Genomic DNA, 16,936 nt, shown 5'->3' on the forward strand with positions numbered 1-16,936 from the left:
ATTTTCGAGCTATCGCGCAGAGACGCGGTCGCGAGAAAACGCGTCAACGCGTCATCTTGCCCGCGGTGTGTGGCCTGGCCTAGGTAGAGTGTCGCCCGGCGTAACACGCTAGATGCTAACACTAGAAATACCACACCAGTCAAAATGATTGGTTCTACAATTTTATAAATGTGTCAACCCTCGTTTAGGGATGCCAAATGGATTAATAATACCAAAAATCTACTACATAACGTGGAATTGCTTCTGCAAGAAAGTAATAAATCAATAAATGTAAAAATATTCTATTATTACGTATTTTTTAAAGACCAGTCATTTTCACTGGTTTTGGTAGAAATAGCTTCGTGTTAACTATCGGTAGTTCTGTTAAAGTTATGAATTCTTATATATTTTTAATGCTAATACTTCGTTGTTGTTGTCAAGTAATTATCGGAGAAATTCATTTGATTTTTTGAAAAACAGTATGAAAGATGTTTTCCCTTTTTCTAAACTGTACACTTTAGATAAAAATACAAACGTTGATGATTTCTAAGAATATTACGTTTCTTATGTATTGTGTGGTAAATTGGACAAGCGTTAAATTTTCGCCAAAAAATTGTCGCTCCTTGAACCATTAAGCAACGTTATAACTTTGTGAAAAATAATCTTGCAGTCATTTTGGTAGGAAGAGCCTTTTAGTTTATCTCGTAAAGATCTCTTTTTCCGCAACGTACTTTTACGCTAAAAAAATGGAGCGCAAAGAATTGACTGGTTCTACGAGGTTGAATAAATTAGTTAAATTAAAATCACGATGGATTCAAAAATTCGCGTCTCTCTATTACAACGTTACATTAAAAATTTCTTTTTTATAGTCGTTCTATCGCCCTTTTAAAATAAAAAGCGTGCCACCAGCATTAGAATAATTTCCGGCGAAATAATTACAGAGGGGTTGCACTGTTGCATTTAAATTGCGTGTGTGTATGTGTTTGGCATGTTTAGTCTGTGTGAATGTGTAATATCAACATGTACGTTGCATATACTAACTACGCATATTAGACGCTCCCACATTATACATACACACGAAAAAGAAGATTAAATTTACAAAATTCAAAAGTACAAGTCTCAATTGAATTTATTTTCAATAAAAAATCGATATCTTAGAATTAAATTAAAAATTTTGTTTTAATTGAATCTATTCCTAATTAAAAATTGCTTTTTAAAATTTTAGACATTTAACTTTACACACTAGCCGAGCAATTTCACAACACAAGAATTAGCTATATATGTCGTTCGTCTCCTATTACTTACACATACATACGTATGTATATAAGAAATAAAAAGCTTTCACATTTTCCTTTCCACAAACCGTATTTTTACATAACATCTTCTTTTGCCACTTGTATATTTATTTAAAATACAAGAACATAACACACGAATCTATATCTGTACCTAAACATTCATGTTCCATCGTTTGGGATTACTTCAAAATCATTATGTTGTGGTTGTCTTAATGCTGACTATAATTTTACATTACAAAAACAAGCATCGATGGTCCACAAAAATGCAAATGATATTGGAATATTTTGCAAAACAGTCTAGGAAGAACTTGTTTTTATTATCAGCAAATTTACATTTTCAAATCAACATTTCTTGATTACTTTTTCAACTATCTTCATGGCGACGAAAATAATTTAAATGTTTCTTTTAAGTAACTTTTAACTAATTCATGGAAACTATCAGATATAAAACTTTCATATGTTATTATAACTTAGAACTTATTAAAACTTTCATATGTTGTTATTTCAATAACAAAAACTTTATAGTCAAAATATGCTTATACAATATATTTCCTATTTGTAGGAAATTCAAAGTTGCAACAACGCACGTTGTGCACCTAACATGCAAAGATATGCAAAGCTCTGCTCCAGCTGCTTTCCTTTACCTGTGTCTAAGAAGACACAAATCTGCATGAACATCCTCAGTTTTCACTTTTAAAAGCTCGTTTCGACCAGCTATTTTCCTCTAGATTAGCTTCCAAGCGATAATTCATCGGTTTTACAAAAACCAGATGCTAGAAAATGGCACAAAGACCGGTACCTCATCGCTCGACGCCACTGCTGTCTCTCAGTGCTCACGTGCAACGGCGATTTTTCAATTGTACAGGAGCATTTGGTCCGGAACAAAGTCGTCGGCAACGAAAGGAGAACGAGATTCGCGAAACGAACAAGCCGGTTCGAAACGATACAACACGGACAAGTCTCGTCATTACCCTCAGTTACACGCGGCATAGTCGTCGCAAGCGAGCGCTAGCCGAAGGCAAACCGGTTGTACGCAGTGCCTGGTAGGTTGTCGCAAACGGTCGGTTCGGGGGGTTAGTCGGAAGCTAAAGAGGGTGGTTTCGACGTTGAAGGATGGCGTGTCGCTGGGAGACGCGTGCAGAATACCTGGCAGCGCACGTACACGCATAAGTACACAGAGAAACGGATGTGACTCTTGTCAGTGTAACGATCTGAAACGTCGCTGCCACACACTCTCTCTGTTTCTCCGTTGCTCCTGTTCTCGATTTCAAATCCCGTCTTTATCGAACGTCACGGCCGACCAAACAAGTGTTCGCCATATGGTACAATACGGTTATGAATCGTCAAGCAGTGACGAACCGAGCTGTCGCCGTGAAAAATTACCGAGAGAAGGGAGAAACGTCATGGAAAACATGTCGACAGAATTTGTGCAGTACAAACGAGAACGCGGCAACGATTAAATTTGTACCGCCTTCAGACACGGGGGATGAGGACAGACAGCCAGAAAACGTACGTAAACGTAAAGAAACGAGGGAAAGAAAAAACCGACGCCTAGTAAATGGAAAAATATTAAAATTTCAACGAGGACAAAGCATCCAGTACATATAGAGGGTGTTTCAGTTGTATCCGGTCGAACGGTATCAGCATATTCTTATGATTAATGCTCAGTTACGAAGCTGCAGGAAAGATATCGCGATAAATGTATCGACTAATTTTTATCTTTTGAATTTTAGACCGATTTAACACGTTGACTGCCACGGCACCCGTATTCGGGTGTTGCTTATTTGACTACTTGCGAAGGATCGTCGTAGGTATTTGAAGATATTCCATAATAATAAAACTGCTGAATTGTTATGAAAGTAATACGAAAATGGTTTATTAAAAAATTATTTAGAATGTAAAACTTTAAAGCATTCTATACATAGCCGAGGTTAGTCGGGACAATTTGGACAATAAGCTATTGTTTTCTTCAAATTCTTCTGCGCCTTTGTTCGGTTCATTCAACGTCTTTTATTTGCATAACATAGTTTGCATGCGCGTCTAATGCTTCTTCCGGAATCATCTTTCCGAACGGCGATATCGGCGATGCCGACTCCGTCGAAGACAAGGATTTTTTGTATTTTCAGACAACCCTAATAATTTTGCAACTAATAATTGCCTAAATATTCTAACATTTATATTCTTCCTTGTTGCAATTTTGTAAACCGTCAAAGCGTTTACAACAGAAATTCCCAGAAGGAGTTGAATGCCAAGTTTTCTGTACCATTTGATTCCTTTCCTAATTGTGGTGGCATAAGAAACCATTTGGTCGGAATAATCTATACCACACTTTCCTTCATTATATTCAACAACAGCTAGTGGTTTTAACGTTGCGAACAAACGAAACGAGAGATCATTCTTGAGACCACCGCTTGAGCGACTTGCATTACTAAAATATCGATGGGAGCGCCTAGCAGAGAACGCTTGGTACTGCTGCACGCGTGGCCTGACGGAGATTTCTTTGAAATCACGCGTGGCAGTCAACGTGTTAATGTAACGATTTCTACTTATGGAAAAGATTGAAATGCGTCGGGCAGAAATTAATTTATCTCGGGAATTGATACAAATGATAAACACTGCATTCGGTGAAGTTAAAGAAGATCACAATGAAATTCTGATAGCAATAGACTGAATGTATCAACGATGTTGACTTTCTGTTCGCAAGAACGGACGACATTTTTTGTAAACATGAAAAATCCATGGAACGAGAGTGCATTCATTTAAAATTATGGTATTTTAGCTGTAGCTTTGTAGTGGAGCATTCACGATCCATTATTTATACAGCATCTTTCCTTACGTTCAAACGTACAATTTGCTGGTCATTTGAGGTAGGACTCAGTCAGATACCTGGGCATGACTCTGGACAGGAGATTAACATGGAAACAACACATCATAGACAAATTGAAGCAACTCAAGGATAAACTTAAAAAATTCTACTGGCTCAGTGGCCAACCTAAGCACGCAGAACAAAATTACACTCTATAAGACCATAATAAAACCTGTCTGGACCTACGGAATTCAATTATGGGGAACATTAATTCCAACGTTGAAATACTTCAACGCTTCCAATCGAAAACGCTAAGATCCCTAATAAATGCACCCTGGTATAATGAAGCAATACATCGCGACCTCAAGATACCCACAGTCAAAGAAGAAATAACAAAATGTAGCAATAGATATATCAAAAGAGTGAACGAACATCAAAACCCCCTAATTACTAAATTACTTAATACGTCGGACCAGATCCGCAGGCTAGAAAAACACTATCCGTTAGATTCAACTAGATATTTCTAATAAGTAATATTTACTTATTTATAATATTATTATTTATAAATTATACTTATCTATAATAAGTTAATAAGTTTATTATTAGTGTTTTTCTAGATAGTTATTCTAGTTAATAAGTTTATTAACTTATTATAAATAATTAGCCATGTCACTGCGCAATGCCAGAGAAACTTACTCAAAATTCCCAATGCGAGAATTGATTGTAAAATACTTGTAAATAAAAAAATTTAGCGAGGTAGAAACGAAACACCCTGTATATAGGTATGTTCTATTTAACCGGAAACGTTGAAATATCTGAAGAAATACGAATGATACGAAGAAATGTCTGAGACAATAGTTGTACGGTATCGCGGGGAATATTCTGTTTTGCATAGTTTTACTTTGCGTAGTTTACCTTGTGACGACCTTGAAACGTCCTGCAAGGGTGACATCAGAATTTTATTTTTGATACCGCCATTTCTTATTATATATTCTTGCATATTCTTGACAGTCAAACGTTTTCAAAACGCTACAAACTTGTGTCTTTCGCAGCGTCCCCTGAACTGTCCGGGAAACAGTATCATGTCCTCGTTGATATCATACAACTTTTTTCAGACATTTGAACGTCTCCAGTGAAAAAGGACATATTGTGTATATAAACTGTGCAATCCTTTTTACTGTGCGATTGTACGATAATTAATAATTGATTAGTTCAAAAGTTATAACGTTTCATCCATCGTTATGTCTGCTACCACTAACATTTTATAGGAAAGTTTCTTACAAAAACTGCACAACTTGCGCAATTCTATAAAAAGGTTTCTTACGAAACTACCTTTATCTTACTGGCAAGGATTAATAAGACATAAAAGTCAACTTGTCTCGTTTTTTTAAATTAAACGCTACATTTAACTCGTTTAAACAAAGTAATAGCTACATTAAAGTAACTCGTGAAACGAACTCAATGACTTACAGTAGTAAGAGCTTTCGGAGTCCGATGTGAATTAATATTCTGTTTAATCTTCCGCTCTTGTGAAAATTTCTCTTCCTTATCAACAAGTTTTTTCAACATTTTAATTACAACAGAAATGATCAAATAGTATGTCGTTGATTCAAATACATTTTGAATATCATTGAGACATCGTTGCATTGTTATAAAAGATAGTAGCCGATTTATATCCACTAACGTTGTCATAATTCTGCTCTGATAATCTACTTTTTCACAACTTATGGAAACTGTACGAGTCCTCTACGAATCATCCCTCGTGGAAACGGCTTTATCAGTAAATCAGATGAATTGTAAATTCAATAAAACGAGACGAATTATTACGTCGAAACTGATCTACGACACATACATAGAATATCATGCTACAGATAAAACTATTTTCATGCAATTTCCTATGGTAGGACAAATAGCATAGCGAAACTTTACATCGATGTAAGATTCGGATCGCATTGGCACAGATATTACTGGATCACGTGAAATTGTTCTGAAACTAATCTGAAAATCGTGTGCAACTATTGGCGAGGCAACAGTTTCACTTATATCACCGATTATCGGTTTCTGTGAAAGTGTTTCTGACACAATTTCTTGAAACTTTCCATTCCTCTTAGTTGCTTGCAAAGATTTCGAAATTTATAAGAATGCTGAAGTTTCCTCTCGTAATTCAAATGTTCTGTTCTTGCACTGCTTCCTGGCCATGTTTTCTTTTGCAGATAAATCGTTTCTGGCTTGCCTTTATCCTCGACCTTTAAGTATAATCTTATTGTACATTGAATAAAATTAACGATTTTTTTTATTTATTTTTTATTACAATTATTACATCCCCTGGTTAGACATGTGTATTTTATAGATATATAAATATTATATAATAGCTACAATAGAATGTAATAAATACAATAATAAATAGAATATTGTAATGTAATAAAATAATAATAGATGCCAAAAAGCTTGCAAGTAAAAAGCTTAGTACTGGTATTTAGTAAATAATTAGCTAACTAGCAAGTTGGTATAGCTCGTATGCAACTATAGGAGATGTAAAAGGTCTGTTCCTTTTAGGAGGTTTACAGATCTTTACACTGTGTTTTATTAGTTAGAAGCGATCGTATATTGTCAAGTATCTTTGATATTGCGTCTTGTGTCTTCGAATTTGGTGTAGTAGCAAAGCACATGTTCGTGTTTACAAGGTACTATGGGATTTTTTTATTTATTTAGAGATATTAGAAATTAGGGTTTCCACTGATTTCTATCCTATATGATAAGTTTATTGATCGATAGATTTATTTACAATGGATTAAACAGGAAACGATGGTTATTTAACGTGAACTAAATACAGTAATGTGATACAACTAAGATAATTAAATAGTTAATTCACAACTCACAACTAATAGTTTACAACTCATAACAATTCGGCAACTCAACTCTCGACTTCTCACAACTAGACTCCTCACCACTCGACTGTCAACTCAACTATTCCACTCGACTCTCAACTCATGACTACTCCATTCGACTTTCAACTCATGACTATCTCCACTTCACTCTCAACTCACTACTTGACTCATTGCAACTCGACTTCCCACTCGCGACTATATCAACTCGACTCTTAACTTACGACTACTCCATTCGACTCTCTACTCATGACTATTCCACTCGAGTCTTCAGGTAACGACTACTCCACTCAACTCTTAGCTCACTACTTGACTCCTCACAGGTCGACTCCCCACTCACGACTATATCAACTCGACTCTCAGCTTACGATTATTCCATTTGCCTCTCTACTCACGACTATTCCACTCGACTCTTCAGGTAACGATTCCCGGTAAAAACTGCCAGGCCCTTTTGACCTAACGGCATTTAGGTCATTTCTCCACGATATTACAATACCGTGTTCTGTTAATGACTTATTGTTAGCTTGACAAACAAGTGGAACGTTCTCGAAAGTCGAAGATTAAACAGAATATTATTTTACTAATAATATTGTTACTTGAAACTGATCAGTAAATTTTTTTTATATAGCTTTCGACGATCTGAACCTTCCAGTTGCATGGGGTAGGCAATACAAATGCAATCTTTATTCTAGTTTAAAACAAGAATATCATAGATTCTGCTTATTTCAGCGCATTAATTTCTAATACTAGCAAGATCTTTCATTTCGTGCCTTTTTCAATTTCTTTCCTTTATCGTAGAGTTGAACTGTTTTACTGGTCGTTAAAGTAATGGAATGTGGTAAAAAAGGCTTAATTTGTAACAAAGATAAGAAAAGAATAATATATCTCACATATATTTCGAAATAAACCCTTGAAATTTAATTTGTGTCGACAGAAATATAAATAGAAAAAAATGAACAAAGTTTCCAATATGGCATCATAATTTGAATTTCGAGAATCAGAGGGTTAAAAGACTCATACGTATAACGTTGTGAATTATGCAATACGTTTTCGAAGTGGTTACGACCTACAATAAATAAAATATAGCCATTCCATTTAAGAGAATAATTTTGATTTTTCCATCTTATTAATCCTTTCAAGTAGTATAGAACTATTGCTACTATGTGTTCTAAAATCATTCTATATTCGAAATTTTATTTACGAAAATTCGCATGAGACTGTAATGATAACAGACATTTTGCATGACGAAACTAAGCGAAATAAAAATTCTAGTATAAAAGAGTGTACGAAATAGATTAAGAAGGGGAAAACGAGGAACATTTTTATAAGACTGTAATTATAGCAGACATTTTGAACGATGAAACTAGGCGAAACACTCTGTATAAAAGAGCGTGTAAAATAAATTAAGAAATAGAAAAGAAAGATGTGAAAATAAATGAGGTACGATTTGTAGAGAGAATGAATAGTAGAAAGGCATACAAGATAAAGGACAAAATAAGGAGAAGAGAAAGTGGAAGAATAATATGAAAGCAGAAGAGAAGGAGCAAGGCAACGTGGGGAAAACAGAGTTCGCATCGGTAATGAGCGCAAAAGCTCGGTTCTCCGATGCAGAAACTCTGAAACAGTTTATCAACGTGGTGAATAGGAAAGAGGAAAGCTCGTTTGCCGATAGAAATATATTATCGATGCTCTCTATCTTCTACAAATAATGAAAGATTAATGTTGTCTCTTCTAAAAATGTTAATTTCGATCGTAAAATGAATTTTCAAAATAGATGGTGCAGCAACTTTCCTCGCAATTTCTATTAAAAACGTAACTTTCACTATATTTTACTAGAAACAAAAGTATTACTAGCCGATGATGAAACTAAAAACTTTTAGTTTAGAAGGGAAGACTCTTCTCGCCATAGAATTTGCTTCATAAACTTTATTCTCGGCATGCGAGATGAAAAGCAACTGGAAGGAAAATGAACCTTGAGCTCACTATTGTAGTATCGTAAATTATTATAATTAGTTTATTAATAATAAATGGATTAAACAGATGTTAATTAAACAAAAAACGGTGGTTATTTAACATGAACTAATCGTAACAACGTATTATAATTAAAACAACTAGATAATTAATTAACAATTCTCGTCACCACAGATTCAACTCTCTCTCAACAACGCTGACAACACTGTCTTGACAACGCAATCCGCACTCTCTGGCTTCTCAACTCATACTGCCGTTAATTTGTTTATGTCCCATAGCAACTCCTTGTCTTTTGTCTTAGCCTCATATCTTTTGTCTTAGCCCCACCACGCACATGCTCAGCAACCGCTTGTTTATAATTCGCACGACACCCCCAGGCTCCTCGTCCACGATACGACAATATTTATCTGTTTTCCTAGCCTGTTTTAATCTTTGCTCACAACACTCTTTAACACTAGAACTACCACACCAGTCACATTGACTGGTCTTACAATTTTATTTTAAAATTCCTACTTCATGTTATATTTTTTCCGCAATGATGTAATGACTTTTGCAACGATAACTAAAGGAATAATATAATGAATTTTATTTTGTTTTTTATGTATTCAAAGTGAAAATAATTTTGTATGAAGACTATTTATACCAATACCAGTCAGAATGACTGGTACTTGTCAAAGTGTAAAAGGGTCCTGCAATCTGTTTATCGAACCCCAATTAACCAGTTTCCTCGTTTTGTGCAACTTCCTACACGTTTTTCAAATTTTTACTGCGTATCATTCGATATGATGATATGAGTATCAGGAAAATTCCGGATCTATCGCTAGATCGCTAGATGCTTACACTAGAAGTACCACAGCAGTCAAGATTATTGGTTCTACAATTTTATAAATGAGTCAACTCTCGTTTAGGGATCCCAAATTGATTAATAATACCAAAAACCTATTAAATAACATTGAATTGCTTCTGTAGGAAAGTAATAAATCAATAAATATAAAAATATTCTATTATTACGTATTTTTTAAAGACCGGTCATTTTCACTGGTTTTGGTAGAAATAGCTTCGTGTTAACTATCGGTAGTCCTGGTGTTAATTAATTATGAGACTGATATAGGCGGTAATTCTTCTCGGACGCAGAGGCGTAATTTAACTTTCTCGAGAAATTTTTCAGTCCACAAACGTACGTATTAATAAACCGATTGATGCTATAAATTTCGTAGTTTTGAGATCTTTAACTTACTCCTACGTGACCTATCAATTAAGCAATTAAACGGAACTATGTATTTTAAATAACGCGAAAAAGACTTGAATAAAGAAATGTTTAAAATTTCGTGGACGATCTTTCATGGACATCTTCCATAACATAAAAACTATCTTGAAATATAAACAAAACTGTAGAAAGGAAAAAACAAGTAAAAGTATATGTATATTATTGGTGGAGTGTTGATTGATTTATAAAAATTAATGAATCAACGAGTAATTGACAATTGAGTCGTTCACAGGCTAAAGTGGTTAACTCTAATTTTTGAAATTTTTTAGATCTCAGTGTCAAGCTCATATTTTATAATTACATCAATTTTCCTTGCTTCTTGGTTTGTGAAGTTAATTAATTCGACAGATAAGCAGTTTAATTAATAAGCCAACGAAGAGCAAAAGTTCTCGTTAAAGTAGGAAGAAATAAGAAGTCAAAGGGAAAGGATTCTACGATAAGTTTCTCAATCTATTTCCTTGCATCTCATCACCAGACTGGTCCTTCGAGTTTTGATAATCAGCACACGCGTGCAAATATCATCTAGACAGAATAATCACACACACCAACCATGGATATAAGTATCGTGCTAGTAGACTGCGAATTTTTATGCAAATTCCTATTTTTCAGAATATAATTAAAACAGTGGAACCTTGGTGGAAAATTATTTTACCTAACAAGTGTTGTAAGAAGCACTATACTTTGAACAATATGTGCATTTCGTGCAATTCTGTACTTTCAAATTTCCTATAAATGCATACAAATTTTTATTGCACGTATTTGAACGATATTTGTTCGCCACAAAATGACAGCGAAGTCAGAAAATCGACACGGATATCGGATAACTGCATTTGATATCGAACGCCAGATTTTAAAAACTTCCCAATAAAAAGAAACATGCTCGTTCCCAACGAAACCAGCGCTAGAACAAGACAAAATCGATAGTTATGTGTTAAAATAAACGTTCTGTTAAAATAGTGCTAGTTTAAATTTATACAAAAGTTTGAGCGTTATCTTGAAGTGATGATAAAAAATGTAAAAAAAAAAAAAAAAGAAATGAAATGCAACGAGGTGGAAAAATATGTAGTATCGAATATGGGACACTCAGAAAATTTGTAAAAAATTCTCGAACAACTTTATTTTCATTACAGCGGCCCAAATTTTCATAAGGCCACTGTGTTCCTTGGTAAAATATTACAATCATTTTATTCTAATCATAAGTTTGTGTACGATAGCATTCTGGGAAAATTAAAAAAGAAACACGTGCTTCGGTTGTGACAACAGAAGTAGCATTTCTTTTAAAAGATATAAAAGATATAATTAATTAAATTAATATAAAAAGATATAATTAATGTAATCGAAAATGTCATTAAAAGATGTAACAAATATAAATATAACGTAAAAATATAATTTAACAGAAGACAAAATGCAAACTCTCTATAAAGCCAACACGCTCTTTAAATAAACAAAATGAAAATTGACAATAACTTCATCGCTGTTTCCATATTGATAGTTTGTACAAATTTTGTAATGTTTTTCTATCGATTGATAATTCACCAATGGAATTATATTGCCTGCAATGCATGAAATTTTCTTGCAATTATTCCCCTAAGATTTTCTATGGGATTCGAATCTGGAGAACAATTCTTTTTCATGTAGCCATCGTTTTGTATATTTTGACGTGTAAACCGGAGCTTTGTCGTGTTGATAAATAAAATTATCATTCCCAATTCTTTCTGTAAATGTTATTAAAACCATTTCTACATATACGTTTCTTTTCTATTTCTTCCAAAATGGTATCATACACAGACTTGTCATTAAAATGGGATGTTTATAAGATTTTACTATAAAACATACAATGGCTTCATGGAAATCTCAGCAACTGTATGTACATGTACTCTTATGTTTCTCCTGCCATCTTCCTGTCCAATCTCCTGATCCAAAAGAAACAAGCATCACACACACTGAACTATTTATCTCGGTAATTATTCGCAGCAACATCCATTAAAGGATACATAAATCCTTGACCAAGAAAGTAAATTCACTGTTAAGAACGAGCCACGTTCGTAGATTTACGGCCGTAAATTGCATGTATACGTCTAACGTATTTAGTGGGATTTATCTTTGAAGACGTTTTTCAAGTTGCTCGGGGAACGAGGATAAGGATGTTAATTGGTCTCGCTTAATTATTCTTCAATTACATTTGCTGCTGCACCTTACTGTCTTGCCTCTCGTCCCTCCTTAGCTTGATTCTTTCTAGCAAAAGAAACGGCGCGCAACGCAGTGTAGTTACACGAGTACATATTACTTGGCGAAGCAATTTGCAGTTACTGTGCTGACGATGACTCGAAATAGCTAAGCGCCTGTTACTTCCCACGCACGAATTACGCCGCGCCGCCTTCAGCCTATTCGGCTGGTTCGCCTGTTTTCCTTCAAACTTCTCCCACAATTTCCAATTTTAAGTAATCGTTCATTTGCGACGTTACCGTGTTGCTCAGATTCGTTTGGCATCGAGACACGATACGGGGGCTGGCGAAACTGTTTGGACGCACGTGGAAACTTATTGCGGATACGTTAGGCGTATTATACGAAGGATTTTGCAATATTTCGAAATTTTACTTATTTCTTCGCATTTTTGTTAAGAGGCGCTCAGGGCGTCGATATTGATGTTGATATTTAAACTTCTCGATGTTATGTGAGTCTTTAGATCTTAGACGATCGATATACAGGATGTAACAGAACACCTGAGACCCACATCGGGAACTGATTGTACACGTAAAAAGGATGAAAAAAGTTGATATAAACGTATCTACCTATGTGTTTTCGTTCGTGAGATGTGACAAATTTTGTAAGCAGGACAAACCCAGTGAATATACTAAGTTGAAATACTAAGCTTCAGAATAGGACAAGCTTTCCGTCAAATTCGGGAAATACCAACAAGCGTTCAGAGTGTAACCGGATCTATGACAAGACGTTTACTGGTTTGCTTTGAAATACAGGATTGTCTTTTTATGCATCTTCTGTGATAGTAATTAGATAACACGAAATCAAAATAAAAATTCGTTGTGTCTCATGGACGAACATAGATAGAACATATATTTACATGAGCTTATTTTTATTGTTTTAACAGGTTCTGTTACACCCTGTATATTATCGATACGACATTGAGAACCTTAAATACTGGCAATAATTAACAGTTAATCAGATAACATAAAATAGAGTAGAAAATTCATTGTCTCTCATGGATGAACATTGATAGAACATATATTTGTATGAGCTTATTTTTATTGTTTTAACAGTTTTTGTTACACCCTGTATATTGTCGATACGATGTTGAGAACCTTAAATATTGACAATAATTAGCAGTTAATCAGACAACACAAAATAGAGCAGAAAATTCGTTGTGTCTCATGAATGAACATAAACAGAATATATATTTACATGAGCTTATTTTTATTGTTTTAACAGGTTCTGTTAGACTCTGTATATTGTCGATACAACGTTGAGAACCTTAAATATTGACAATAATTAGCAATTAATTAGACAACACAAAAACGGAGCAGAAAATTCGTTTTATCTCATGGACGAACATATTATAGATAGAACATATGTTCATGCGAGCCTATTTTTATTATTTTTACGAGAACAATCAGCTTCCGAAGTAGGCGCTACACGTTCTCTTACATCCTGTACATTGTCGATGCAATGATAAGAATCTTAAATATTGACTATAATATCGATCTTTAGGACGTTTCGATTTTCTTTAAATTTTTGTATCTTTTTTCTTTCTTTAGATCTGTCCGGAAAATGACGAAATTTCGGAACAAAGTATAACGTACTAATAAAGAAACGACTGAAACCCGAAGAAGCTTAAATATGTCATTTTGAAACTTCATTAACAGTGTGACAAGGTACCACTATCATGATTATAGTAATAAAATCTAAAACAAATCCGGAGGTGTGTAGTTAGAAATTACAAAATATTTATTGGAAACATACGTCTCTAAAGGATCAGAAAAATATTTGCACGATCAATTGTTTACTATATATCATAATATTTAATGAGATCTATTTTTAGCACTAATTACATGTTCAAGACGACTATTAGAACTGTGTATTAATTTTTCGTTGGATGTACGTTTGCGATAAATGTATTGTAACTTGTAACTTATATCTATGTATATATGTATATTTTCATTGGTAAAATTTTATCAATATAATGACGATAATCGCGTCATATCGCAGAGTTAATAAAATTTCAAGAATTTTCGCATAGCACACGTAATACATTCATAAAAATTTTCTGCGTCGAATATTCGGATACTTTTCTGAACTGTTCCATATATTCAAAGCGTTTAAAACTGTGAAAACGAGTCACGAACATATAGCGGTAATTAATTTTAGTAATTAAATCGCTGCGCAGATGAATTATATCACGACGAATAATCTTTCTAAGGACAGATTAAGCCGACAGTGTTTAATCTAGCTGTCGCCATTCTTTCTAAGGAGATGAATTAATATCACTCACCTGTTCGACCCACAGATTCGTCGTCATGATCTGATTCTTCAAGTTCTGCAACAAACGTAAAAAAATGACTTCTTAATTCATTGTATTAAGTATCGTTAGAGTATATTTAGATCTAAATACTAATTTTCTTATTTTTCTTTCTCGCTCCATTATATTCTACATTATTTATGAATCTTTTCATTGAAAGGTAAAATTACACATTGATGCGGATGAAAATGAATTATTAGACTATATAAAATACACAGGATGATTTGGAATACATGTCAAAAAGCAAGGAAAATGTTTCACACAAACTACAGAAATACACATGTATACGTCGATATTATTTTGTCTGCGAACGCATCAGCCGTTTTCGCAGAAATTGTTCAGGTGCAGCTGCTTAAGTGCAAGTTTCTAAATGTCTTAGCATAAATTGCCTTCTGTTGCCATAAATTACCATATTACTCAGATTCGTTGGCAATCTCCTGGAAAACTGTCTACTGATATATTTTACACGAAAGATCATGTAAATTAAAAGTGCGATGACTGAGTTCATAATCGAATGTATTATTACCATTTCCATTTACCAATTCTTTTTGGCCACGTGTATTTTTACTTCGAATTGTCTAAAATAAGATGAAGCATAACGAAAAAATGACAGTGACATCGTAGTCGTTCGGAAAAAATAATTGGAAAAAGATTATTTTCCCACAAAACCGAATTGTGCGTTAATCATTTCTTAATGAAACCAAAAATAAGGAGATGTTCAATTTTGGCGGAGACGTTCAATCTAAAAAAATAAAACGATGACTTTATAATTATGTTTTGACAATCACAAGACAAGATTATCTATGGAGAAAATCTTCCAAATTAGACGTTTACTGCCCATGTTTGTTACGTGGAAAATAAAGCTTGTCACTGTGGGAAGCGAGCAAAATGTACATTCATAAAGAACTCTACAAATATCGACTCTGCCGCAATTTTTAACGGAGCTTTAATAATATATTTATATCTTAAATAAAGTTTATTTAACATTTGTTGCATCCGTGTAACAAATACAGTACATCGGACGTGACGCAGAGGCCACTGGGCGTATTAACATAACTTGTTTTTCGTTTGCGTGATTTGTGACAATTTTTGACGATTGCGAGACGAAGTAAATTTGAAGCGCCTGTTTAAATTTCAAAATTCTTCTAAGAAAACGTCGATCTCTCAAAACGAACTAGTTTAGATTTACACGGAAAGTCGTGACGAGCAATTCAGCAGAAGCCAGTCCAATTCGGCGCGAGCAAAATAGATTAAAATCTGACGTTAATTATTTCAATTATAATCAAAATAAGAAGAGTCGAAGTGAAAAGTTGGTAGACGATATAACTCGCCAATTAAAAAGTACATCGAGTGATTATCTGCCACGGGATGTATACTTTGAAAATTCGTAATACTTCATCAAAATAAATATAAATTAGGCTGCGTACTTAAAAAGTTCGCAAGATATTTCATCAAGATAACAATTATTAATTTACGATATCGCCAGAAGATCGAAAGTTTGCTGGAGGTTTGACTTTGTCCGTAAATTATTCATTCTTTGAATCGGTCTTTGCGAAACATTTGAGATATTTTCCTGGTTTCTCACCGCTAATTTAAATCCGACGCTGTGCAAGTTTTAACGAGTTCGGTATCTGGTCTGCCTCGAGAAGAACGAAACTGTGCGACAGCTGTGAAATGTAAATGCCACAGAGGTACCAAAGGAACAAGAACCGAACGAAGACAGAGTTCAATGAACGAACTTTAAAACAATATCTACGTCTCTTTTAGCGTTGTCGCTGTTTCATGAAAATGCTTTTTCATGCTAAGTTACTCCAAATATTATCAATGACACTTTTACTGAAAGCGTAAAAGCTGAAATTGATTACAACGTCGTAACTACTGCCAAGTTGTCTCTTCTTCGATAATTTTCGTTATCGTTGAAGCACATGGTTTTTGCAATTCTAACTGCTTCCTTCTTTGCTTAACTGAAATATGCTGACGCGTATTGATATGAGGAATCCCTATCATCTTAAACAAGCATATTTCTCGTGTATCAAGAAGATTGATTGGCAAATTTGAAAAGCGTCGCTGTATAATCGCGAACAGTACGAAGAGACTAAATACCAAGAACGTGTACAAGGGAATTAAAATATCAAGTTGACGATATGGGAGTGATAATAATAAATTCAATGCTGAATTTAGTTTGTTATCTTAAATGAT

The 16,936-nt window shown here is 34.2% G+C and overlaps 1 protein-coding gene and 1 long non-coding RNA gene across 12 annotated transcripts in view; one reads left to right on the forward strand and one right to left on the reverse strand.

Moving 5' to 3' along the window:
• The window catches only part of LOC126929011 (acetylcholine receptor subunit alpha-like), a 406,609-nt gene that overhangs the window by 272,939 nt on the left and 116,734 nt on the right, over window positions 1-16,936 (reverse strand). For 9 of the 11 annotated variants that reach the window (XM_050744977.1, XM_050744983.1, XM_050744981.1 and 6 more), the window contains one exon: window positions 14,711-14,755. In XM_050744977.1, the coding sequence (XP_050600934.1) occupies window positions 14,711-14,755 (45 nt within the window). Of the gene's footprint in view, window positions 1-14,709; window positions 14,756-16,936 lie in introns of all 11 variants that reach the window. The other 2 variants (XM_050744986.1, XM_050744984.1) reach the window with 1 other exon arrangement.
• LOC126913833 (uncharacterized) overlaps window positions 1-16,936 on the forward strand; it is a 380,764-nt gene that overhangs the window by 264,709 nt on the left and 99,119 nt on the right. The window lies entirely within an intron of this gene.

Source organism: Bombus affinis, chromosome 2 (assembly GCF_024516045.1).
Source record: "Bombus affinis isolate iyBomAffi1 chromosome 2, iyBomAffi1.2, whole genome shotgun sequence".
Classification (NCBI taxonomy): domain Eukaryota; kingdom Metazoa; phylum Arthropoda; class Insecta; order Hymenoptera; family Apidae; genus Bombus; species Bombus affinis.